Genomic DNA, 25,193 nt, shown 5'->3' with positions numbered 1-25,193 from the left:
CGGACCTGCCGGGTCGGGCCGCGCCGCCGCCTCCGCCTCCTCACTAGCGCTAAAGCTGGGACTCGACCGAGCGGAGTTGCGCTTGTTGCCGAAGAGGTGGGTGATGGGCCGGGGGCGGAGAGGTTCGTTCCGCGGAGCCGCAGCTAGAACCGGGTGAGGCTTGTCCCCGCCGTGTCTCCAGCTCAGGGCCGCCGACAGTGGGGGTGGCCGGGAGCGGCGCAGCCTCAGGAGGCGGAGGCGCCGGGAGGCGGAGATGGGTGAGGGCGGCCTCCGAAGCCTCCCACCGACCCGGGACGAGCGCCCCGCGGCGCGGCCGCCCTCGCCGCTGCCGCTTCGGGGCCTCAGGCTGCCGGCGGCTCCGCTGATGTCCCAGGCGCGTTGGCAGGCGTGAGTGCGGGCGCGGCCGCGAGGGCGGAGTGAGGCGGCCGCCGGCGGGCCTCGGGGGTCGCGGGGTGGGGGAGGGGGCGTCTGCTTGGGCGCTCGTGGCCGCACTCGCACTCTCCCGGCAGCGACCCGGGGTCCGCAAGTTTGAGGGTGAGGACACGGCCCCCCCGCACCAGGTCCCGTCCTCGGCCGCCCAGACCCCGGCGCGGCGTCTTCTCACGGCTTATTTGGGCGAGTTTCTAATGGCGGACGCGGAGCGGGCAGGTCTCGGGCTCCGGGCCAACACGGGGGTTTCCGCCCCGCGGCGACGCGAGCTGCGGGCGAGTGAGTTCCTGAGGGACGGCGGCGGCGAGCGGGCCGAATCGGGGGATAGGTGTCTCCTCCGGCTCGAGGCCGCGCTCGCCCTCCGCCTCCCGCCTTTGGCTCGCAGGGACTGTGCGGGCGTGTGGTGGTGGCGGGGCCTCGGTGTTTGTGTACCTGGCGCCTCGGCCGCCGTGGGGTGGGGGGTGTCTGTGTGGAGGAGCGCTGAGGCTTCTTGACTTGACCCTTTGCTTCCTCTCTGGTGAGTTGGTGCTGCGTCCAGCTTGGCTATAACGAAGTCCGTTTTCATCCTTCGTTCTAGGGCCAGGAATCACCTACAGGAAAGTCTGGTGATAGTTCGGTGATAGTAATTAAGGAGGAAAGCGTGCACGGTGAGTAAGTTTACCCCGCGAGTTTGTGGAATACAGTTAGCGCAGTACTAGAGTGTGCTTCTGTGGAACTTACCTTTCTCTTACCTTGAAGGCAGAGAGCTAGTTTCTGGAGTGGACCTTGTCCCCAGAGCCAAGCCAGGGACGTCCCTGGGAAAGCATGGTGAGGGCGTGCTGATGTTTACACCACTGGTATTCTCCTAGAGTTCTAAGATGTTCCATTTTTAATGCTTTCTTTTTAACATTTTTTTTTCATTCTAATGGTTAGAAATAATTTTTTTTCCGTACTGTTGAATTAACTAGACTGATTGAATCTTATCGTTATTCTAAGATTGATGGACACAATACTTTGTGTGTGTGTTTGTCTTATATTTGAGGAAGATTTGTGTTTTCTGTATCCTGATAAAACTCAGGCAAGCATCACATCAGGAAACTTTTTTTTTTTAAAGAGATAATCTAGTTCTTACCCTAGTCGCGATTCTAAGATTGACCACTGAATTACTAAATTGGTAGTGATAGTCTCCATTATGAAATTGATGTGTTTTTTTTCTTGTTACTAAAAAGTAAGCTAAGTGCTGTTCATTTTGGTATAATAAAATGCCCAGTTCCCTGTCAGCTGTTGCGTTAATGGCTTTAACACCAATCCTTTCCTGAATCAGTAATTTTGTAAAGTGTCTCAAAATGATTTTTTAAAAAAATCTCTGATTCTACATTTATTATCTGGGATTCTGTACAGTCTTAGATCCTGCCTATTTTGTCCTTCCAGCTGGTCAGTTTTTCACCAGTCATCAAAAAGAAACTTGTGAATATTGCCGTTTCTCATAGTAATATTCCTGCCTTCCCTCTGCTGTTGTTGCTTCTTGCCAGACTTGACTGTGCACTTACTCTGATAGGCTTCATGGCACACTTCATTAGTTAGACAGCTTTAAGGAATGAATATTGTTTTGACTGGGTGATTTTTATAGGATACCTGAAATGATATTTCAGATTATGTGGTAGTTGTATGAGATGAAGGAATGTGGACAGGGTTCTAGAGCTATGAGGGACTTTATTAGGAAAAGGGAACTAGTGGAGACTAACAGACTGGAAGGATAACAAATCGCTGACTCAGTTATTACCACTTAGAAAAGCCACTTTTCTCAACAGCAGGTTCTTAGCATAGGTGAGCACAGTGTGGGAAGGACTAGGTTTAGTGCCAGCCAGATTTCATATCTGGTTTATATCTCTGCTGTCTTATTACTTTGGCAAGTGCAAACTTAATAAGAGTCAATAACTGAACCTTTATAAATGCACATCTTATTCAGTTAAATACACTTTTTTATCCACATTTTATACGTGAGTAAATTGTGTCTGTGTTCCCAATTGCTATGAAGATTGTAAAGTGCCTAGCCCATAAGTTATGTGAAACACACACACACATTGTTAACGGTAGCTACAGTTCTTGTGTTTTTTGTCTTCTGATATTTCCTCAGCTTTATCTTTCAGTCCTTTTACTGAGTTTTCCATTTCTGGCAATTTTTTATGGTCTTTTGCTTGTCATGTGTCGGGCTAGAGTTCTGATTGTTGTGTGGATTTCGATTTTGTTTTCTTTTTCCTGCACTTTTCTTTCTCCTTTTTTTCTTTTAACAACTTTTTCTTTTACATTTTTTATTGGAGTATAGTTGTGTTATATTTACAGCATTGTGTTTCTGCTGTACAGCAAAGTGAATCAGCTATACCTGTATATATACATATATCCCCTCTTTTTTGTATTTCCTTTACATTTAGGTCACCGCAGAGCATTGAGTAGAGTTCCCTGAACTGTACAGTAGGTTCTCAGGTATCTATTTTATGCACAGTATCAATAGTATATATATGTCAGGACTATTTTTCTTATTAGAGGATTTCTTCAGATATTTTATAATCCTTGGTTGGTCTACTCGTGGTTAAGAATTGAGAAATAGAAAATAGATTAGAAAAATGAGTGGAATGTTTCAACTTGGAGCTTCACTGTAGGATGAATCTTTTTAGGCCAATTGATGGAGAACCTCTGAAGTCATTATCTTTAGGTCTTTCATTTTGGGGGGTTCCTAATTCTGCAGAAAGAAGTGTTTCTGAGAAAGAAGTTTTCTGGGGAAGAGTCTGCTGCTTGGAAGATTGAAGTCTGGATGCCAGCTCTCTGGAAATCAGCCGGGAAAGGGAGCATTTCAAATACATGATATTGAAGCATTCACCAGTGCCTGGTATACCTGAAACAAAGATCGTTTGTTCTATCCTCTCCAAAGAAGAGAAGTCTAGAACTTGGGCCAGAAAGGGGGAAGATCTGTGATCATCAACGTGGAGAAAGGGAAGGGACCTGGAATTTCACATCCTCCTTGTCTTAGCTGTCTGCTCCCTATTCCAGTGATATCAGGACTTACAGGCTTTGAGCCTTTTGATGATTCCGCAGCTTATGTCAGAAGTTTCTCAGTTTTTTCCTTCACTGTTTTAGAGGTAGGCTGTCTCAGGCAGAGTTGGTTAACTACTCATCCACCTGCTTATCAAAGTTTTTGCTTTTGTTTCTTTAGTTTTTCCTTTTCTTGTGAGTAGGAACTTCACTGTCATTTATGGGGATTTTAGAAGGGATTGAAGTTAGTTTTGTGTGATCAGTCTACCATCTCTTAAGTGCCTATTCGGTACTTAAGTAGTTCTGCTGTTTGTTGTGATTGTTCATTTAATTCTTCCTTTTCCTAGCTCTGTACATTTGTGAATAAAACCTTGAGAATCATCATACACCTTTATGTAGTTTTTGATTTTTAGTGGGAATCCTCGTAGTATATACTAACAGGAAGTTAACTTTGAAATTGATGTTATTTTTATGTAAATATACAAATATTTTTGTATTACAAAAGATCTGTTACAGTGTAAGTTCAGAGATGCCATAGAATGTGTTCTAGAATTTAAGTGATCAGCAAATTTTTATAGCATGCATCCTTTATGTTTCATAGAGCCTTGAAAATATAGATGTGCCTATAGGTAGCCAAAAATGAACCTTTGGAGCAGTGATTAAATATTTGAAAATACTTTCTTGGTGATTTTAATATTTGAGGGCTTGTGAGCAGGTTTGTTTACCTTTATCATCATGTGCTAATCTTGTCAAATTAATAACTCACCATTTCTATGTTAGCTACTGTTTTTTGAGTCATTTTAACGTGTAAGTTCTACCAAATTGTGTGTAAACATAATTGAATATTAACTGGCTAGTAAATTATTCAACTTTTTTTAATTGAAGGTGATGTCAGGAAATTAATGATACTGAATTATAACTTAATGCAGCAGACATTTTTGCAGTTTTAAAAAGGCATATTTAAAAAACTATAACACTGAACTGCATACTTAAAAATGATTAAAATAGTATTTTATGTTATATATATTTTAGTGTAATCTTTTGAAAAGATAACTAGCAATCTTTAGGAAATAAAAACTAGAATAAAAGTAAACACAATAGGGCAAAGGACCCTAATTTGTGTCTTTGTTTCAGTGTTAACTCTCATCTTTATCAATAATGAAATACCTTCTTAACTTGCAAGGTTATTACCTACAACCTAGAGATAATTTGCATATAAGAGTCTTGCTTGGGTTTCAGCCTAACTTTTTAGTTAGGCCGAAATTCTAGTCCCATTTTTTTTTTTCTCTCTTGGCTGCACTGTGAGGCTTGTGGGAGTTCACCTCCCTGACCAGGGATTGAGCCCTGGGCCACAGCAGTGAAAACCTGGAATCCTAACCACTGAGCCACCAGGGAACTCCCATTAGATTCCACACTTCTCTGTGTGGATTTTCCTTTAATTTTATATTAATTTTCATTGTATCAAGATGAAAATTAAATAGTTGTAGATGAATAAGATACCACAGGAAGGGAACTTTCCTGGTGGTCCAGGGGTTAGGACTTCGCCTTCCAGTGTAGGGGGTGAAGGTTCAATTCCTGATTAGGGAGCTGAGATCCCGCATACTTCTTGGCCAGAAAACCAAAGCATGAAACAGAAGCAGCATTGTAACAAATTCAATAAAGATTTTTTAAAAAAAGATACCATAGGAAGACAAAAATATTTAAGATTAATTAGACACTTGTTGAAATCTTAGGGTGAAGCCAAAGTATTTGCCTGAATACCTTCTCAGTAGAGAGAGATTTATCATTTTTGCACTCTTTAATATGGTCCAGGCAGAGACCAGGGACTTGTATGTCCAGTTATCACAATAAAAACCTCAGAGTCCTTTTTTTAATCCCCATTTATAGTATGAACAACAGTTTACAGTTAAGAAAAGTAAAACTCAATTAAGTGAGGTAATGTGCTTAGTGCCTTAGCTAAACTTTTAACTTTTTCTCATTTTGGATAATATCATAGAAATATTTAAAACTTTTTTGTAGGCTTATGTTTACAGAATTAAGAAAATGATAGTTAAAGTATATAAACAGTGACTTTTAATAGTGGTTAGGGTTAGGTTTTAACTTTTTTACAATCTGAAATTTGAAAATAGGTAAATACTTAATCTTTTTTTTTTTCAGAAATAGATGACTGGAATTAGCTGAGCATAAAGAATCCCCTTTCTATTATTTTCTTTGGGAAGATCAAGATAGAACCTAACAGCCACCAGAGGGCACCATGGAGTTAGCTATTGCTCATTCCCAGAAATTGTTCTTTTTTGTTTTAGATTTATTCAATACAGAAAGAACTAACAAGAATTTGTGTGTGTGTAAATAACAGTTCTTAAATTTCATGATTTAGTTTAGGCGAGTTATTGCCTCTTTCCTTTGAAAATCAATCACATTATAAGCTTATTGGATATGTGTTAACTATGATCCTAATTTTCGTATTTGCTTTATAACCCTTTTAACTGGTTCCTTAGATTTGTTATTTATCTTTGAAGTAGAGTTACATGATTGTTAATTTTGTTTCATCTTAAAACAAGGACTTAAGAAATTGTATACAATAATTGCATATGATGTGGTGTCTATGAAATAGATTATAGAGTCAGATTTCTTGGGTTTGACTCCTGATTGCACCCTTTCCAGCAGTGGAGACTTGGGCAGGCCAGGCAGATTATTTACTGTCTTCTGAGACTTAGTTTCCTGATGAGTAAAATGAGACAAAGAATAGTTCCTACCTCACTTATTTAAGCATTTACTGAATTACTATATTTAATGATATAGCACCCATTAAGAATAAACATTATCTATTGTATGACTAAGTACTATCACTTAAAATTAGTTGGGAAAATTTTAGAATAGAATGTTACTTAGCATATTTCAATATGAAATGTTTAAAATAGAATGATGACTGCTGTATGAGTTCTCCTAATTATTCAGTACCCCTACAGTTCCCACCTCTTTCACTGTCTTGAACTTCTAAGAAAATTGAAGCCAGTGTTTGTAAACTTAGCTCAGCTTTCCATCTATTGTTTCTACATACTTTTATACGCTCCAGTTATAATTGGACAAACCCTTGAACAACGTGGGTTTGAACTGCCCAGATCCACTTAATACATAGATTTTTTCCAGTAAATACTGTAGTATTGCAGGATCCAGGGTTGGTTGAATCTGTGAATGTGGAACTTCGGATACGGAGGGCCAACTGTAGAACTTGAGCCTCTGTGGATATCCTGGAACCAAACCCCCTGCGGGTACAGAGGGACAGCCATACACTTAACTTTTCCCTCTTGCTTTTGAGATAAAGGTGATTTCTTATTCATGATTAGCTTCATTACCACCTGTGCTGTGCATATCCTCATCCTCCTCTTGTCTCATCTGCTTTGAGAGCTTTGCTTCATTGATCTTTCACTTCTCCAAATTCTTCCAGTTATTTGGATCTGGATCCTTTCTTTTGTTGTTCTCTAGTGCATGTAGGTACACAGAAGTCTTTGTTTAATAAAACCAAGATTAAGAATTTGGGGCCTAAAATTAGAGCCCTGAGTGGAAATGCTATTTGGGCTTACCCATATGTTTCCTGATCTATAAAATGAATTAAACTATGTACCTCATGGGTTTTTTTAGAATTTTACATAAACCTATAATATAGTATCTGGCAATTTGTGGACAATGACAAAAAAGTTTCAGAATGATTTAATTACACAGTTATGTTGGAAGCAGAGAATTTGAAAAACAGTGACAAAACACACTAGGGAAACACGGTTTGGACAATATAATAATTTTAGTAGATAAAGGTATATCTGGTATACTAGTTGTATTTGGACCCTGGGTTATTGGTAATTGATGGAATTATTTTGTACTATTTTCTATTTCAGTGAAGAACTTACTAATAGATAAAATCACAGAAAAGAATTTAAAATTTCACTTATGCTATTTAATTGCAGTAAAATGTAATAATCATAATTTACTCGAACTTTTTTTTCTTTTCTCTCTGTTACAGGTTCTTTGGCATGGGTGAATGTTCAGCAGGAAGATTAGACTTGACTGAACAGACTCCTGTCTTATTAGGGAGTAAAGCCATGGCAGCTAGTCTCATGGATGTAGGAGACTCATTTGGTGACCCAGTTAGTCCGTTAGTTAATAGATCTAGAAACTCATTGGTGGAAGGTGATAATGGTGATGATGATGATGTTGTGTTTATTGAATCTATACAACCTCCTTCAAGTTGTGCTCCAGTAATAGCTGATCAAAGACATTTTGTATTTCCTGCATCAAGAAATAAAAAGCTTCAAGGACATTATTCTGTAATTCTTCCTTCCTCAAGATATTTGGCTTCTCAGAAGGGAAATATAAGTGAGACAATTGTTATTGATGATGAAGAGGACATGGAAACAAATGGAAGGGAAAAGACAGTTTCTTCCAGTTTTATTGAATGGGAATTTCCTGGAACTAAAAACAGAACCAAAGATTTGGATTTCTCCACTTCCAGTCTTTCAAGAAGTAAGGTAAATGCAGGAATGGGTAATGGTGTTATCACTACAGAATCGACTGAAATTCATATTACTAATGTTACAACTTTAGAAGCAGGTTTTAAGCTCTGAATGATGGGCGAGATATGAACTTAATGATTACAAATATAACATCACTATAGAATTCCAACTTGGGAGATGTCGCTAAAGGACTTCAGTCAAGTAATTTTGGTGTTAATATGCAAACATACACCCCGTCTTTAACTTCACAGACCAAGACTGCAGTAGGACCTTTTAATCCTGGTAGAATGAATGTGGCAGGAGGTGAATTTCAGAATGGAGGATTTACAACTCATCATAGTCCTGGTAAGCAGTGAGTGATACTAAATACTTTCCTTTCACCCTAAATTTGTAAGCTTTTGGCTTTTAGTAGCTATATCCAGTTTATTTATTCTATATGTGAAGTATTTTTTGTTAACTTTCATATTAAGATAGAATTTTTTTACTTAGTAACTAACTGCAGTTTACCCAAGTGTTTTGTATTTTAAGTTTTAACTGAAAACTCCCATAATTCTTACCTCCATCTTTGTTTACCATCTTTAATGTAAAATTCTTAGGATAAAAAGATGGGTAGTGAACTAAAAGATTAAAGTAATATTACATAAGAATTAAATTTTATTTAATTTGTAATTACATAACTTGATTTTTTCAATTTTTACATTTCAAATGTTTACTCTTGGACTGTTTGTCTCTGATTTTTGTTTTAAATTAGCACTTTATTAGTTTCTTCATTTTAAATTTGGAAAACTTTCTTTAAATTAGAGATCTATATTTTAAATATGCTTCCGTGGCCATTCGTGTTCTGGTAAAATATAATGAAAGTTATTTAAAATTTAGCAAATCTTTTTTTCAGCGTTTTCGTGACTTAATGTGCCCTTTGTTTTTTTGTTTGTTCTTTGGTTTTTGTTTGTGTTTGCTTTTGGCCATCTATCAACTGAGAATTTTAGAAAAGAACTATAAAGTAACTAGGGCTAAGAACCAAATCACTTATTGTTTAATGGAATGCTAGTATATTTTTTTCTTTAAAATTTTTGAAAATTAATCTTTTTCTCTGATTATGAGAACATTACAGAACATTTGAAAGATATCATAGTTAGAAATAAGAAACTAGTATCTGTTACCAATCCACTAAGTAGAAATGACTGACAGCTGTTAAAATTTTAGTTTGTTTGCTATCAGTCTTTTTGCCTCCGTGGTTTTAAAAATAGAATTTAGAGCATATTATATGTAGTTTTGTGTTCTTTTGACTTTTAATGTAAGTTTTAAGTATGTTGCGTTATTTTAAAAATAGAATTTTCAGTGTCTATAAAATATTCTGTTGTCTGAGGTATTTATTCCTCTACTCTTTAGGCATTTATGTTTTGTCGTTTTTTTTACTGTTGAAACTCCACACACTAAATGTCTTTGTTTACATTGTTTATTATTTCTAAAGGACAGTTCTCAAACTTTTGAACTCAGCTTCACTCTTTGAAATGATTGAGGAACCCAGAGTTTTTTGTTTCTGTTTTTATCTGTTATCATATTAGAAATTAAAACTTAAATTTGAAAAGTACCTAATAATTATGTATTATGTGACATTTTTAATGAAAGATAACTACTTTCAAAGAAATTTAGTGAAGTTATTCTGCCTTAGTTGAAGACAGTATATTTAGCTCCTCCGATTGATTTCTACATAGAATGTGTTGCGTTGTCTTCTTTTGTTTGCAGTATAAGGAGAAAATCTGGCCTCGCATGCATACGTGATTGTAGAATGGAGCTATATTTTAGTAGTCTTTTTAGTTAACTATGGATATTTTCTTTTCCTTTTGACATATCTCCAAAACTTGAGAAGTGGTTGTTTCTTAAAAATTCTTACAGTGTGGAATCTGAAACTGTATAATGAACTTTTCATACATTATTACACTAAAATTCATTAATCTTCGGATGAATTTTACCTTTGAATGAATTGGTAACATTGTGCTTTCATTATTTGTAAGTGTTGATTCACTGTACCTAGGTCTTCTAAATGTTGACGCCTTAAAAAGCTAGCAGTGTTAGATGCAAGTTTTCAGAGATTCTGATTTTCACTCAAAACATCAAATTTTCTCATTGGCAACAAATAGTTATTTTTTTTAAATGAAAAGCTTAATTTAAGAAAATGTAACCAGTTTGTCATTCTTTCAAGGCTAGTTCAGCCTGCAGTGCAAGTTTTGCAAGTGCTTTTCCACTGTGTCTCATTGTACTTTGTTATGAAAAGGAAGTGGCTTCTGGATGCTTCCCTGTTCATCATACAGCTTCCTCGTTCATCATACAGAGTATTAAAATGTAATCAGAGGCTGAAATTTGGTAACATTCATACTAAGTTTTAGTTTTTCAACAAGGACTTCTTTTGTATAATAAATAATTTCACTGGTCTTTGTCCATGTTACTTGGGAGAGAGGCTGAATCCTTGAGATTAACCAATTCATGAAGATTAAGGCTAAGGGGGAAAAAAAAAGGCTAAGGGAAGGTCGCAAGACCAGGCATGTGATTCAAGTATTTGGGCCTTTGAGCTAGCACAGCCTCCATGGAGGAGAAAGAGGCTGAGATGGTCTGATCACCTGCAGCAAATAATCCCATCATTCATCTCCACATGGTGATGAAACACAGTACAAACTCGACACTGAGATCAGTGTAGCCTCCTGGTTGGTGAATTCATCCGTGCTCGGTGGGTGACACTACCTGATTGACAGAGAATGGGCAGAAGCTCTGCATTGGGATCCTCCCTCTCCTCAGCTTGTATGTCTCTTCATTTGGCAGGTCCTGATTTGTATCCTTTAAATAATATTGATGATAAGTATAAAGCTTTCCTGAGTTCTCTGAGTCATTCTAGCAAATTACCAAACCTGAAGTGGCCTTAGGAAGCTCCCGGATTTGCAGCCAGTTGGCCAGGCATCCAGGTGGCATGTGAAGGGAGGGCAGTCTTGTGGATGTGTCTTTAAGCAGGGCTGGTGCTTACTCCATATGTTCAGTATCAGAATCGTGTTGACCTGTCGGTGTTGGAAGAAGAACAGCAGAAGTAAATGTGCCTGATAGTGAGGACAGGTTTTTTAAAAATTTTATTTATTTATTTATTTTTTAAATTTTAAAATCTTTAATTCTTACATGCGTTCCCAAACATGAACCCCCCTCCCACCTCCCTCCCCATGACATCTCTCTGGGTCATCCCCATGCACCAGCTCCAAGCATGCTGTATCCTGCATCAGACATAGACTGGCGATTCAATTCTTACATGATAGTATACATGTTAGAATGTCATTCTCCCAAATCATCCCACCCTCTCCCTCCCTGAGTCCAAAAGTCCATTATACACATCTGTGTCTCTTTCCCTGTCTTGCATACAGGGTCGTCATTGCCATCTTCCTAAATTCCATATATATGTGTTAGTATACTGTATTGGTGTTTTTCTTTCTGGCTTACTTCACTCTGTATAATCGGCTCCAGTTTCATCCATCTCATCAGAACTGATTTCTAGTACAGTTGGGTTCCACTGTGAGCAGTTTTACTCATCATTGCTTCTGCACCATTAGTGCAAATGCCAGCATAGCGAAAAAGACAAATAATCTGTTTTATTATTAAAATAGTTCAGCCTGTCACATCCTCTTTTATTTCTTATGTAATGTTGAATAGGAGTGATCAAAGTATAAAGTCTTGCTGTCTGCTTTTTTTTGGCAGCATTGTGGGGCTTGTGAGATCTTAGTTCCCCAACCAGGAATTGAACCCCAACTTTCAGCAGTGAAAGTACCAAGTCTTAACCACTGGACTCCCTTGTCTTGTTCTTGACCTGGCGGGAAGCATTTGACTGAATTTCATCAGTAGTATATTGGTTGACATGTCAAATCTTTAAGTTTATCACACTTATTTTCTAGTGAGAAGTTTCTGTAGGTGAAACGGCTAAGTCAGATGACAGTTTTTTAAAGCTTTTTATGGTAAATGCAAAATGGCCCTCATAAAAAAATTTTGGGCTTTTTTCCATGTTGTAAACTGTCCTCAGGAGTAGGAATACTGTTTAATGTTTGCTAAACTGACCATTTAAAGGTGATAACTTCCTTAATTTATATATCATGCTCGCTTGCTTAGTAGCTCAGTCATGTCCGACTCCTTGCGAACCCATGGACTGTGTAGCCCACCAGGCTCCTTTGTCCATGGAATTTTTTAGCCAAGAATGCTTTGAAGTGAAGTGAAAGTTGCTCATTTGTGTCTGACTCTTTGCAATCCCGTGGACTATACAGTCCATGGAATTCTCCAGGCTAGAGTACTGAAGTGGGTAGCCTTTCCCTTCTCCAGGGGATCATCCCAACCCAGGGATCGAATCCAGGTCTCCTGCATTGCAGGTGGATTCTTCACCAGCTGAGCCACAAGCGAAGCCCCAGAATCCTGGAGTGAGTAGTCTGTCTTCTCCAGGGGATCTTTTGGACCCAGGAATTGAACCAGGGTCTCCTGCATTGCAGGCGGATTCTTTACCAACTGAGCTATCAAGAAAGCCCTAATTTATATATCATTGAACTTTTAAAAATAGATTTGCAAAATATAAATTTGTTCATTCATGTTTGTCATCTATTTATTACCATGTACATCTTTTATTTATTGATTGAGTGAAACATGAGAAATAATATAAAGCACTTGTGATATCTGTGAAGAATGATGTGTTAAGCTTAACAGTTGAAGATGTTGAAGACTTGAAATAATGTTCATTAAAAAATCATTCTTTTGGATCTGTTCACTTGTTTAAAAAATTTTATTTCTAATATAATTGATTTGTTTCTTTCACTTATTTCTTGTTTTGTAATTATTTCCTAAATTTTAGATGTATATTTGTGGAAGCGTGAATTCAATCTTATGTATATATAAGCTCTTAAGTGAAGTTAAAATCAGAAACCTTGCCATGTATATCTTTGATGCTTAAGCCTTGACCCAGTTTTCACTTTCTTTTTTTTTTTTTAATCTTTATTTATTTGGCTGTGTTGCGTTTTAGTTGTGGTATGTGGGATTTAGTTCCCTGATCAGGGATCGAACCCAAGCCCCCTGCATCGTGAGCTTGGAGTCTTAACCACTGGACTAACAGGGAAATCCCCATTTTTCACTTTTTGAAGTAAATTGAAGTTGTATATTTAATGGTGAAGTGGATCAATAACATGCTTTTCAATTTAAAAGCATAGCACATAAATTTGATACTTAACTATAAAGGAGCATACTGTGGTTAGATGTGATACTGTCACTCCACTCAAATAGTGGACATAATTGAGGCTAGCAAAAGTTGTTTAGATTACTTAGATGTATTTTTGTTCTTGTCATCCTTTTATCTCCTTAATTCAAAACTGTATATTACTATGATATTTTCTCATGACATGAAATATCAATGATTTTAAAATACAACAAAAACAAGCATTAAAGGACTCACTTGGTATTCATTCATACATATGAAGAAGTTCTTACATTTGAACTATTTTGTGTATGCTGAGGCAGTTCCTTTCTGTTATCTATGAAGTTTGAATGAATTTACAGTGTTCCTGGGTTCTCTGAAGTTCTACTTTGGGGGACAGAAGTTACAGACTATATCCTTTTAAATAATACCACTTGGTCCAGAATTCTTAAAAGAGTGTCTTCCAAGTTGTCAGGTAAAGAGTGATGATGAAGATGTGTCAAGTTTTCTGAAAGGTGGAGGCACTTTTCAAAAGGAATGCCTTGTTGCTGCTTTTTTCTTTGTTAGAATGGAATATAGCATCTTGAAAGCTAATTTTAGTGTTAACCCCAAATTTTGTTTTTGCCTGCTGTCAGCTTTGGTAAAAGTAATGAATTTTATAAATTACAGATAAAACTTGTTTAACAGCTTATAAAAATAGGACTGTGTCCATTAGAATGGATTTTGTATTATTTAATTTTTTCATTAACCTTTAGTGTATACTGTATTACACTGAAAGTTCTTTGGTCATCATGTATCTTTATGTAAAAAGATCTTTATTCCAAGAGAATACTTGGAAATTGTTCTTGGCATCTGTGTTGTATCTTTGTTGGATTATAAGCATTTCTGGCCTGGATACTGATTCTAGGAAGTTCTGCTTCTGATGATAATAGATTTTAAACTAACAATTGATAGGTAACTCCTGTTCCTCCTACAGAGAATAATGGGGAGGGGTGGGGAGACAAAATGTATAAAATGTCAGAAGCATTATAGAGCTACAAATACACTGGAAAAATGAGGTTTGTCATATCTGAGATGATGCTGTCTTCTTGGGGTTGCTCTTCTGTAATGCGAGTTTGGTGAATTCCAGAAATGGCCACTGAGTTAAGGGGGACTTTTAGCAGACTCATGGGGCCTGCAAGGAAGGACTGGTTTCAAAACAAACAACAAGAAAAACCATTGACCTGTGGATTGGGAATGTGAACATAATCCAGAGTCTCAGTGTTTTCCCCAGTTATTCATATAGAAATGGTAGTCAGGGATATGAGAAGGCAGGCCATCTAACAACACAACATACTAGAAGTGAGTCCATAAGGGGTGTGATAATAGAATTATCAGTCTATATTTTAACTGTAGATTACCTGTAGGAACAGCTCAAGAGAGTGTGAATGAACTAGAATGTTTATCAGAATATTATCCAGACTGAGTCAGAACCAGAAAGGGGGAAATGCAGAAAAGAATGTGAGAGACTTAGGATACTTGATGAAAAGGACATGTAATTAATATCCCAGGAAGAGGAAGGAAGAAATGAGGCAGAAGAGGTGTAACTGAAGATTTTCTAAAATGGAGAAAAAACATTACCCTTTGAATTCGAGAATCTTTACAAATACTCAGGAAAAATACCCAGGATAAATACCCAGGAAACCATTAAAAGACATGTACAGAAATCGTGGTCAAAAATTGAAAGACAGTCCTCCCCCTGTACATTGTAGCTTCCTCCCCTGAGTAGCAAAGATCGCTCCTGTGTCCTGCCCACTCTGTGTCATACACAGTGAAGTGTCAATCAAGATCTTGCTTATTAGGTCCCCCTATCCAGTAAACTGTTGTATCCCCTCAGCCCAAAATATTGGAAGCAGTCCAAATGTCCATCAGAAATAGAATGATAAATAGTATCAACCACATAATGGAATACTCAACAGTGGGAACAGATGAACAGCTATCTTCAGTGTGTGTGAAACTCAGGGCACAGATTACATGATTACATATGTGAATTTCAAAATAAGACAACTACTCTGACGTCAGAACAGGTATGGCTTGTGGGAAAGAAGGGAAGTGATTGAGTTGAAAAGACATGAAGACCTTTCTGTGTGTTTATCTGGGTGATGGTCATAAAAGTATAGGCTGACTCTCTGACCCCATGGACTGTAGCCTGGCAGGCTCCTCTGTCCAGTGGATTCTCTAGCAAGAATACTGGAGTGGGTTGCTATTCCCTTCTCTAAGGGATCTTCCTGACCTAGGGATTGGACCTGCATCTCCTGTGGCACTTGCATTGGCAGGTGGATTCTTTTTTGAGCTCGGCACTTAAGATATTCAAGCTTCATGTGTTGCTCTTTAACAACAAAAAAACCCCACTGAGACACTAAAGTAACTTCACTCAGACCAATACTTAAGATAATACTAAGATGTTATTCTTTAGGAAGTAGAGTTTGGATGTGGGAAGAAAGAATACCTAAAACTCAAATGTGTCTGGCATGTACTGGTCTTGGACAGACCACCTCTGCCTTCTAAGTCTTTGTTTTCCTTGTGTGTAAGGAAGGGTTTGCATTAATCTCCTGGGCCCCTTCTCTTAAAATTTACTCTGGGAACAAAGCATGGAAAAATGTGATTGAGACTTCTTTTCTTTAACCTGGAGACACTAATAAATAAAATAGGAATTTGATGGAAGAAGAAACTTTGAGGAACTTCCCTGGCGGTCCAGTGGTTAAGAATCCACCTGCCAGGGCAGGGGACATGAGTTCAGTCCCTGGTTTGGAAGATCCCATATGTCACAGGGCTGCCCGTGGGCCATGACTCCTGAGCCTGTGATGTAGATCCAGTGACCTACAACTGCTGAAGCCCTTGGGTCCTAGAGCCTTGCTCAGCAACAAAAGAAGTCACTGCAATGAGAAGCCCATGCACAACAACAGAATCCCAGTGCAGACAAAGATAAATAATACTAAAATAAACTTGGAAATTAGGATAAATTAAATGGTTGCAGTATGAACAAAGAAGACATTTGCTTTATTTATGAATGTGTTGAAGCTAAAGTGAAAAAAAATTTCATAATTATGTATAACTATGTCCCCTTCAAGTCTGGGTGAGTATACAAATTCACAAGCCCAAAGAATCCCCTTGAGGTTCTGTGGTTGGGACTCCATGCTTTCACACTGAGGGTATGGGTTTGGTCCCTGGTCAAGGAACTAGAATCCCACAAGCCACCTGGCATGGCTAAAAATAAAAAGCCCAATTTTTCTTTCATAGTGATGGTAATGGGAAATCTTGCAGTGCTTTGAATTTATTTCTTTTATTAAATCTGCTTTGTTATCCACATTATCTACAGAGAAGTTGATCCCAGAACACATCCTGTATTTTATAGATAACATGTAATTTTTGTTTTCTAAAGAAATAGTTCAAAAGTAGGCAGTTGAAGCAATAAACTTACGGGCACTTGGTAATAAAAACCTTTATCAGGGGAAGTCTCTGGCAGCCCAGTAGTTAGGACTTCGAATGAGGGCCCAGGTTCAATCCCTGGTCAGGGAAATAAGATCCTATAAGATGTGTTTTACAGCCAAAAAGAAATCTAAAAATCTTTGTTGGAATAAACTTCATGTTTGCCAGCATATCTTCCTGTGGAGTGAAAGAATTTCTTTGGTTACTTTTTTGGTTCTGTTTTGTTTTTGCCTATTTCGATAAAATGTCAAAAAGGACAAAATTAGAAGCAGCACATGGGAATTTAGAAGTGAAGATAGAGTTTTTAATATTGCTAGTATTCTGAAAGTTGTTTGGAGCTGTAATAAGTAAAGGGGACATAGGCCTTTTGCTAATGACAAAAGCTGTTTTTGAAGAGCGATTACAAAATAATTCAGTACTCTTGGGCCATTTTTCTCATCTCACTCTTGGGCTTTCTCTCAAAGTTTGATCATTACCCTGGAGTGAATTAGAAATGCAGATCTCAGGCCCCTCACTTGACCTACTAGTTTGGAATCTCTCTGTAAACAAGATTGCCAAATGAATGTATGCATATTAAGGCACTGTAACCCATACATAACCTGTACCATTTTGAGGCAAACAGCAGAGTGCCTGTGTAAAGGTAGGAGAGCTGAGTCTCCTGCCCATACCACCTCACTGATGCCTGGAAATAAGTCTACGGTAACTGTAGACAGAGTTGCTTTAAAATGCTATGTCTAAATTACATGCATTTTGAAGTATTATGGAGGGAAGTGTACTAATATCTACAAGTTACTTGAACTACATAACAAGATAGATTATTTAGAGGGATGAATAAATAGGTGTGATAAAACCAATAAAATAGTATAGCATCTACATGGTGGACGTGGGTGTTCACAGTAAAATTCTTTAAGGTTCTCTATATGCTTTAAATTTTTCATAATGTTAGGGGGAAGCTGTTATCAAAATGGGTATCATATACTAGATTTTTGGAGAAGGAAAGGGCATCCCAGTCCAGTACTCTTGCCTGGAAAACCCCATGGACAGAGGAGCCTGGTATGCTACAGTCCATGGGGTCCTGAAGAATCGGACACGACTGGGTGACTTCACTTTCACTTTCACTTTCATGCATTAGAGAAGGAAATGGCAACCCAATCCATTGTTCTTGCCTGGAGAATCCCAGGGACAACAGAGCCTAGTGGGCTGCCGTCTATGGAGTCGCACAGAGTTGGACATGACTGCAGCGACTTAGCAGCAGCAGCAGCATACTAGATTTTAGTCTATATTTGTACATTTCTTTTATAATGTATTAATACTTTCTTAGAAGAGAAAAAGTGCCTTAGGAAATGTACTGTGTACAAAACTGATGTTTTAGTATATGCATTGTCTCATTCGGTGTTTTACTTTTTTCCTGCTGTGTGGCTTGTGGGATGTTAGTTGCCCAACCAGAGATTGAACCTAGGCCCTTGGCACCTAAAGCATCAAGTCTTTACCAATGGGCCGTTAGGGAATTCCCTCTCATTTAGATTTCATAACACTGATAGGTTGGGTGTTATTGCAATTTGTAGCTGAGAAAACCAAGGCTCAGTTTAAATTACTTGCAAAATTTGTAGTGCAGAGGGTCTTATTTAGAGATGCTGGCTACTCAGTGTGCTATTCCAGGACCGCCATTTCCATTGCTGGCACAGTAGAGCTTTATTCACTTAGAATATGAAGTAGATTGTTCTGCTGGGTTGTAAAACAAGCCTGCCTTAATACTCTCTTAAACTTGTGCAAAATGAAAAAGTATTTTTCTGATGTGAGTGTTTAACTGTTTCGTGACTTTCTTGTGTGTTTTATTTTTAAGATTCTTGGATCTCCCAGTCAGCATCCTTTCCCCGTAATCAGAAACAGCCAGGGGTGGATTCTTTATCACCAGTGGCCTCGCTTCCTAAACAGATTTTCCAGTCTTCTGCCCAACAGCAACCCACTAAAGCAGCTAAAATCACTTGTGCAAACTGCAAAAAACCTTTACAGAAGGGACAGACAGCTTATCAGCGAAAAGGATCAGCTCACCTCTTCTGTTCTACCACCTGCCTTTCTTCCTTCTCTCATAAGCGTACTCCAAAGAAACGCAATGTGACATGTAAAAAGTAAGCTGTACCCTTCAACATGCCTCCACATGATTGGACACTGGTAGTATGAATGTGTGTTCTGAATGTCCTTACAGAGTTGCAGAGATCGATGGGTAGACTGGATGCACAGATTTCTTCAGCTTTACAGAACTTGAGTTATCTTAGCGGACATCAGAGCTCTGGGTCATTTGTACTGTACTTACTCTTGGCAGGGAAATGAAGTTTAGGTATAGAAATAAATGGACCCTCTCTTTTCCACTGCCTTTGCCTCACCATTTCCCCCATCCTCTGTCTTGTTTCTATCTGGTTGCTTGTCCCCTTTTTGTATGCTTCTAGAAGTCATAACCTGTGACGACAAAAATTGCTTTAGTTAATTTATGGTTATTTATTTGTTTGGCTGTGCTGGGTCTTAAGTTGCAGTACTTGGGATCTTCAGTCTTCTTTCTGGCATGAGAGATCTTTAGCTGTGGCATGTGAGATCTAGTTCCCTGACCAGGAATCGAACCCAGGCCCCCTGCATTGGGAGCACATAGTCTTAGCCACCATGAGTCTCAACGAAATATTTTTATTTCTGAATCTCTTCCCATATTATTTAGGAACTCTTAGCAGTGAAACCAAAATGTAGATTTTTCTGGATCGAAAAATTATAGTTGATTCCTAGGATTAAATCATGAGAAAATGAAAAATGTCGGTTGTTATTCATATATTTGACTTCTATTAAAATGCAGTATTCTGGGGAGTTCCCTGGCGACTTCTGTGGCCTGGCTTCAGTCCCTGGTCGGGGCGCTGAGGGAACTGATATCCTGAAAGCCAGGGAGCATGACCAAAAAGAAATGTTCTTAATTGTCTGTCCTTTGTGTTTCAGAGATGCACCTACCAAAAAAGCTACTGTTGTTCCTCAAGGGGAGTCAAGTGAACCCTCCCCAAAATGTTGTAGTACATCTTGTTTGTCTACCTATGAAGACAGCCAGAATCTTCGAAAAAGAGTTCTGAACAAATCAAGATGTACAATCTGTAATAAACTAACAGAGGTCTGGACTTTTATTTAAATTACTATCTAGATTAACGAGAATAATTTTAACTTTTAGGTACTATTATCTGTTCTGCTATCTACCTAATAGATGTGTCCTGAATTCCCTCAGTGAAGTTGAAGGGAAGAATAGGCATATGTTAGAGTTGTCTCCTAACAAACGTCCCCTTCCTATAGAATGGGGAGTAAACATCTGCTTACGTGAAATTGAATGCAGTCATAAACAAAGCAGTGGTTTCATGGTGGATTTTGTTCTTATTAGCCACACTAAATGAGAATGTAGGTTTAGGACATGAAGGAAACAACCATTCCTAGAAGAACACAAAGAATAAGTGAAGTAGAAGTATGTGGGTCATCCCACATTTCCTAGGTGGCACTGCTGTCTTCCCAGGCATCCAGGGAGTGCTCACTTGGCTGAGTTTGGTCTGGGTTACCAGGGAGCCATGCAAATCCTGGACAGGATTTTATCTCAGCTACCACAGAGCTGAGCAGAGCAAGAACTTATGTCCTTACAGACACTGTCCTGAAAGTGGGTGATACTGGTGCCCACTGGCCACCCCCCGACCCCTGTTTTCTAGGGCAGTGAAGTTTATAATACCTACAAATTCCCTATCCATTTGTTTTTAATTAAGTCATATCAAAACCTATCTAATTCATTTTCTGTTATTAAATATCTCTTATTGCTTTTTATTCTATAAATCTTATTTTTCCTTTTTACAAGAAATCAAAGATAAAAATGAAAGAGTAGTATAATGTGCTTTTTAATGTCTTTTACCTGAATATTTCTTCTACTGAGAAATTACTGGAGATTATTTTTTGGAAAAAAAATAGATATATTAGGTATGATGCAAATCTGGTTGATTTATTTAATAAATTGGTTTTTCTTCTAGATTCGGCATGAAGTCAGCGTTAACAATGTAACACACAAGCTGTGCAGTAACCAGTGCTTTAACAAGTACAGGCTGGCCAATGGTCTAGTGATGAATTGCTGTGAGCAGTGTGGCGAGTACCTGCCCGGCAAAGGAGCTGGGAACAATGTCCTGGTCATTGAAGGTCAACAGATGCGATTTTGCTGCCAAAATTGTGCTAATGAGTATAAACAGGTAATTCTCTTTTAATGAGTTTTAAATGATCAAGCTTGTAGTAACTGGCCTGTTAGCTTACATTAAGCAGATTTTTCTTAGAATCTCATTTAGTTCCTTTGTCAGTCTTTCATTGAATATTACTCTCAAATGAGTATTGAAATTGATTGATCTGAGTAAGCTTGCGTTAAGACTTGACATTTTGCAGACATTACAAGGCGTAATTTTCTCCTGTACCGTTTTGTATCCCCACTAGTTCCAATTACTCCGTAGTCTCAACAATATTTGATGTTGTGTGTTTGATTTAATCTATTCCAGTAGATATGAAATGATTATCTCATTGTGGTTTTAATTTCCTGATAATTGCTGTTCCTTTTTTTATTACGCGATTATCTTCTTTTGTAAAGTGTCCAAGTCTTAGCTCACTTTTTTTTTTAGTTCACTTTTTAAAATTGGGTTGTCTTTTCTGTTAGAAATTCTTTATATATTCAGGATACATTTCTTTTGTAAAATAAATGTATTTGGAAGATTTTTCTACTGGACAGTGTTTTTGTCTTTTCTCAATGTTTTTGAAAAGTCCAAGTTTTACATTTTGATAAAGTCCAATTTACTGTTTGCTTTTCTGATTAAAAACTCTTGTTTACGGTGTCTTTGCCTACCAAGGTTATGAAGATATTTACCTATCTTGTCTTCTTTTTAGGTTTAGATTTTATATCTGTGATCCATCTCAAGTTAATTTTGTGTGGGAGGGCTTTCTTGGTGATCCTGTGGTTAAGATTCTGCCTTCCAATGCAGGGAACATAGGTTCAATTCCTGGTCAGGGAACTAGATCCCACATGCAGCAGCTGAGAGCTTGGCATCAGTGAGTGGGGGCTAAAGATGCAGACAGACCTGCAATGGGCCAGACAGGCCCTCACAGCAAAGAATGACTTGGCCAATATATCATTGGTGCCAAAGTTGAAAAAGGATGAGAAGGCAGCTGGAGGGTGACTGTGTGTGGTAAGCACAGTGGCAGAGAGAACTGAACTTGCATCCTCCTCATGAGAAGTCCATAGCGACACCTAAAAGTGGGAGGAAAAAATCAGTAAATAGTGATACAAACATGTTATTGTGATACTTGGAAATAAACATGGAAAAGAAACATCTAAAAATGTTCAAAGTACTTAACTTCTGGGAAAAGGGATGTTTTAATTAATTGAATTATTTCTTTTAATTAGTCAGATGTAACTAGTTGGTTCTCTTTACTAAATGTTTATTAACTTTCAATTAAATAAAACCTTTGCAATAGTGTTAAAGATACTGAAGTTATTATATCTCATGTATAATACCTTAGGTAATGTGAGGAACTAAGATCCTGCAAGAAAATATGTATATGTATATGCTACGTTGGCTCTGATGCCAACGTTTAATTATACGTAAGCCTTGAGTTTCCTCATGATCTACATTGGATTCAATTTAATGATCCCCAGGAAGATGAGTCTTAGATGTGGGGGGAATTGTGACAACTTGACTACCTATCCATTACCAAGACACTCAGAAATAAGACCAAGGCTTGAGTTTGGTTGTGTAAAAAAATAACATTAGTCCGTGGCATTCTGTCTCTTCTTAAATATGCTTTTTTGGTATCGTCTTACCAGTCCCATAGTTTCAGCTAATACGTATTTTGATGACTTCCAGAATATATCTGGAATATATATTTGTTCAGTTTCACACCAGTATGTCTGTCTAATTTCCATTTGAATGTTCCACAAATATTTGGAACTCTGTCCACAACTGACACTCCAAGCCTGCTTTCCTTCTTTGTTTACCAAGTCAGTATATAACCCTCCATCCAGTCAGGTGTCCAAGCAGAAACTTTGGGTTATTCCTTACTCCTCTGTCTTAGCCCCCAGGGCCACTCATTTCCCAACTAACCTGGATTCTACTTCCTAACCAACTCCTGGCTCTGCCCTGTGTCCACCACCGTAGTCCTAGACCTGACCACCGTCCCTGCTTGCCACAGTTGGCCCCACAGCCTCCTGGCTGTCTCTGTTCCCTGGTTTCCCTGAGCACTGGAGACCAGGGTGCAGTCAGGGTGGTCTTCCAGGGTACACAGCACATCATGTCACTCCAGCTCTGCCTCGGTGCTGCCTTTGCATGCAGGACTGCCTCAGAGCAGTGCTCTTGGTTCCTGAGCTCCATTGTTTACCATGGTCAGGTATTTTAGTACCCTGTACTAAAATACTACAGCTAGCAGATGCCCGTCACAGTGCATACATTTCTTATTTTGACTTGTGTGTGTGTGTGTGTGTGTGTACATTTTTATTTCGTTGACCCCAGAATAGCTCATTTTAATTTTTATTAGATGAAATCATATACTATATGGTACCTTGTGACTGAATTTCACATACACTGTTTTCAAGGTTCACCCAAGTTATAGCATGTATCTTTATCACACCTAATCTTATTGCCAAATAATATTTTATTGTATGGATAATACCACATTGTTATTTCTATTTTCTTGGCTCTTGTGAATAATGCTGCTGTGATCATTTTGTACAAGTCTTTATGTGGACATGTATTCTCATTTTTGAATTGCCACTCTTCGAAAATGGTATAGGGTCACTATGGTGACCATATATGTCACCATAGGATGACATAGGGTGTCTTATAGAGTGACTGTTAATTTTGAGGAATTGCCATTATTTTCCATTTTACATTGCCACCAGTGCCTTAGGAAGGTTCCGGTTTTTCTACATCTCTGCTAAGACTTGTTATTATCATTCCTTTTATTGTAGGCATCCTGGTGGGTATGAAGTGATTTGTAGTGGTATTGAATTGTATTTCTTTGATGACTAATGATAAGCATCTTTTTCATATGCTTATTGGGCATTTGTATATACATTAACTTTTTTCATTGTTAATAATGAAAAAAGGAAATAAGGAAATAAGGAAAAATTATAATCTGTAATCTATTTTTCCTCAGATGATGGATACAAACTTAAAAAAAGTATTAGCATCAGAAAACAGAAAAAGGAATGCTGTTGGAGAAGAAAATGAAAGAGAATTATATGGATCATTGACCATACTTCCAGAAAAAATAGAAGAAATACCAGAAAAAAAGGAAAAGACTTCAGAACTACAGGTTTCAGCAGAATGTAGCCTAGACACGTCAGTGGTCCAACAGAACATGAATTTACCTCCTTCCATGTCAGACATAGCTGATAAACTTCAAGAGCAACTGGGAGAGAAACCATCAGAAGACTCTGTTATTCCAGCTGTGCTTTCTGCAGATCCAGGTACATGGCCCCGAATTTTGAGTATTAAACAGAGGGACACTCTAGTTGAAAATGACCCACCTCAAGTAAGAAATTTTAACTTCCCAAAAGACAGTACAGGGAGGAAGTTTTCAGAAACTTACTATACAAGAATTCTTGCAAATGGTGAGAAAACCACTAGATCCTGGTTACTTTATTCAACCTCAAAAGATTCTGTCTTTTGTCTGTATTGCAAACTCTTTGGGGAGGGAAAAAATCAACTGAAGAATGAGAATGGGTGCAGAGATTGGCAGCATTTATCACATATTCTTAGCAAACACGAGGAGAGTGAAATGCACATCAACAATAGCGTCAAATATTCAAAATTAAAATCTGATTTGAAAACAAGTAAAATTGTTGAAGCTTCAGAACACAGATTACAGGAGAATGAGGGGAAGGATGGTGTGAAGCTGTTGTACACCTTAGAACTGATCTGACCTGACATGAAGAGGTTGAATACTTATTCAGAGCTGTAGCCTGATAGTCGGTCCTTTGTGCTGAGGCTCCCAGATAGTGTTTCCTCCGCTCATTAGTAATAAGTATCATAGCAAGTTAACTCGTAAAGATGGTTTTTGCTCCAAGTTCTCATGATTAATGCCCATTCCAGTGAAGGCAGTTGTTGATCTTTTCAGTCTTTCAATTCACATCTTTTAAAATGGGCATTTCAGGACTGACTTTTGACCGATGTAATTAATATTTTGTTCTGATTATCTTGGAAGAGGGAGAAAAAGGCTTGAATTTATCAATAACAGTTGAACAAGATACATACGTGAACAAGTATTGTTATTTAGAAATAGAATACTGCAGCTTTGCTAATAAACCAAATACTTATGGTTTATTTCATTTGGGCAAAATGTTATTATTTGAACAAAGCAGCATCATTTGTTATGTTAAATGAATTAAGGTGGTTAATTTGTGTTTTATTTTAATTTAATTTATAAATGTTTTAGCTTTCATTGTCATGTGAAAACTATAAGCATAAAGAATATACCTATTTTTATGTTGGTGCAAATTTAAAATATATTGTTGATATAAATATTAAAATAAAAATATATTAAGT

At 38.0% G+C, this 25,193-nt stretch overlaps 1 protein-coding gene across 3 annotated transcripts; it reads left to right on the top strand.

The window, feature by feature from the left end:
• On the top strand, positions 1-25,193 carry ZMYM5 (zinc finger MYM-type containing 5). Of its 3 annotated transcripts, none has more exons than XM_018056524.1 (8): positions 1-96; positions 1,007-1,076; positions 7,457-7,961; positions 8,198-8,291; positions 18,458-18,743; positions 19,591-19,756; positions 20,646-20,858; positions 23,803-25,193. In XM_018056524.1, the coding sequence occupies exons 3-8, from the start codon at positions 7,467-7,469 to the stop codon at positions 24,568-24,570; spliced, it is 2,022 nt and encodes a 673-aa protein (XP_017912013.1). In that variant the 5' UTR covers positions 1-96; positions 1,007-1,076; positions 7,457-7,466; the 3' UTR covers positions 24,571-25,193. The 3 variants fall into 3 exon arrangements, with proteins under 3 accessions (XP_017912013.1, XP_017912014.1, XP_017912015.1); XM_018056525.1 differs by having other exon boundaries at positions 38-153; XM_018056526.1 differs by lacking the exon at positions 1-96 and adding an exon at positions 160-387.

Source organism: Capra hircus, chromosome 12, assembly GCF_001704415.2.
Source record: "Capra hircus breed San Clemente chromosome 12, ASM170441v1, whole genome shotgun sequence".
NCBI classification, from domain to species: Eukaryota; Metazoa; Chordata; class Mammalia; order Artiodactyla; family Bovidae; genus Capra; species Capra hircus.
This window is presented reverse-complemented; position numbering and strand designations above follow the sequence as displayed.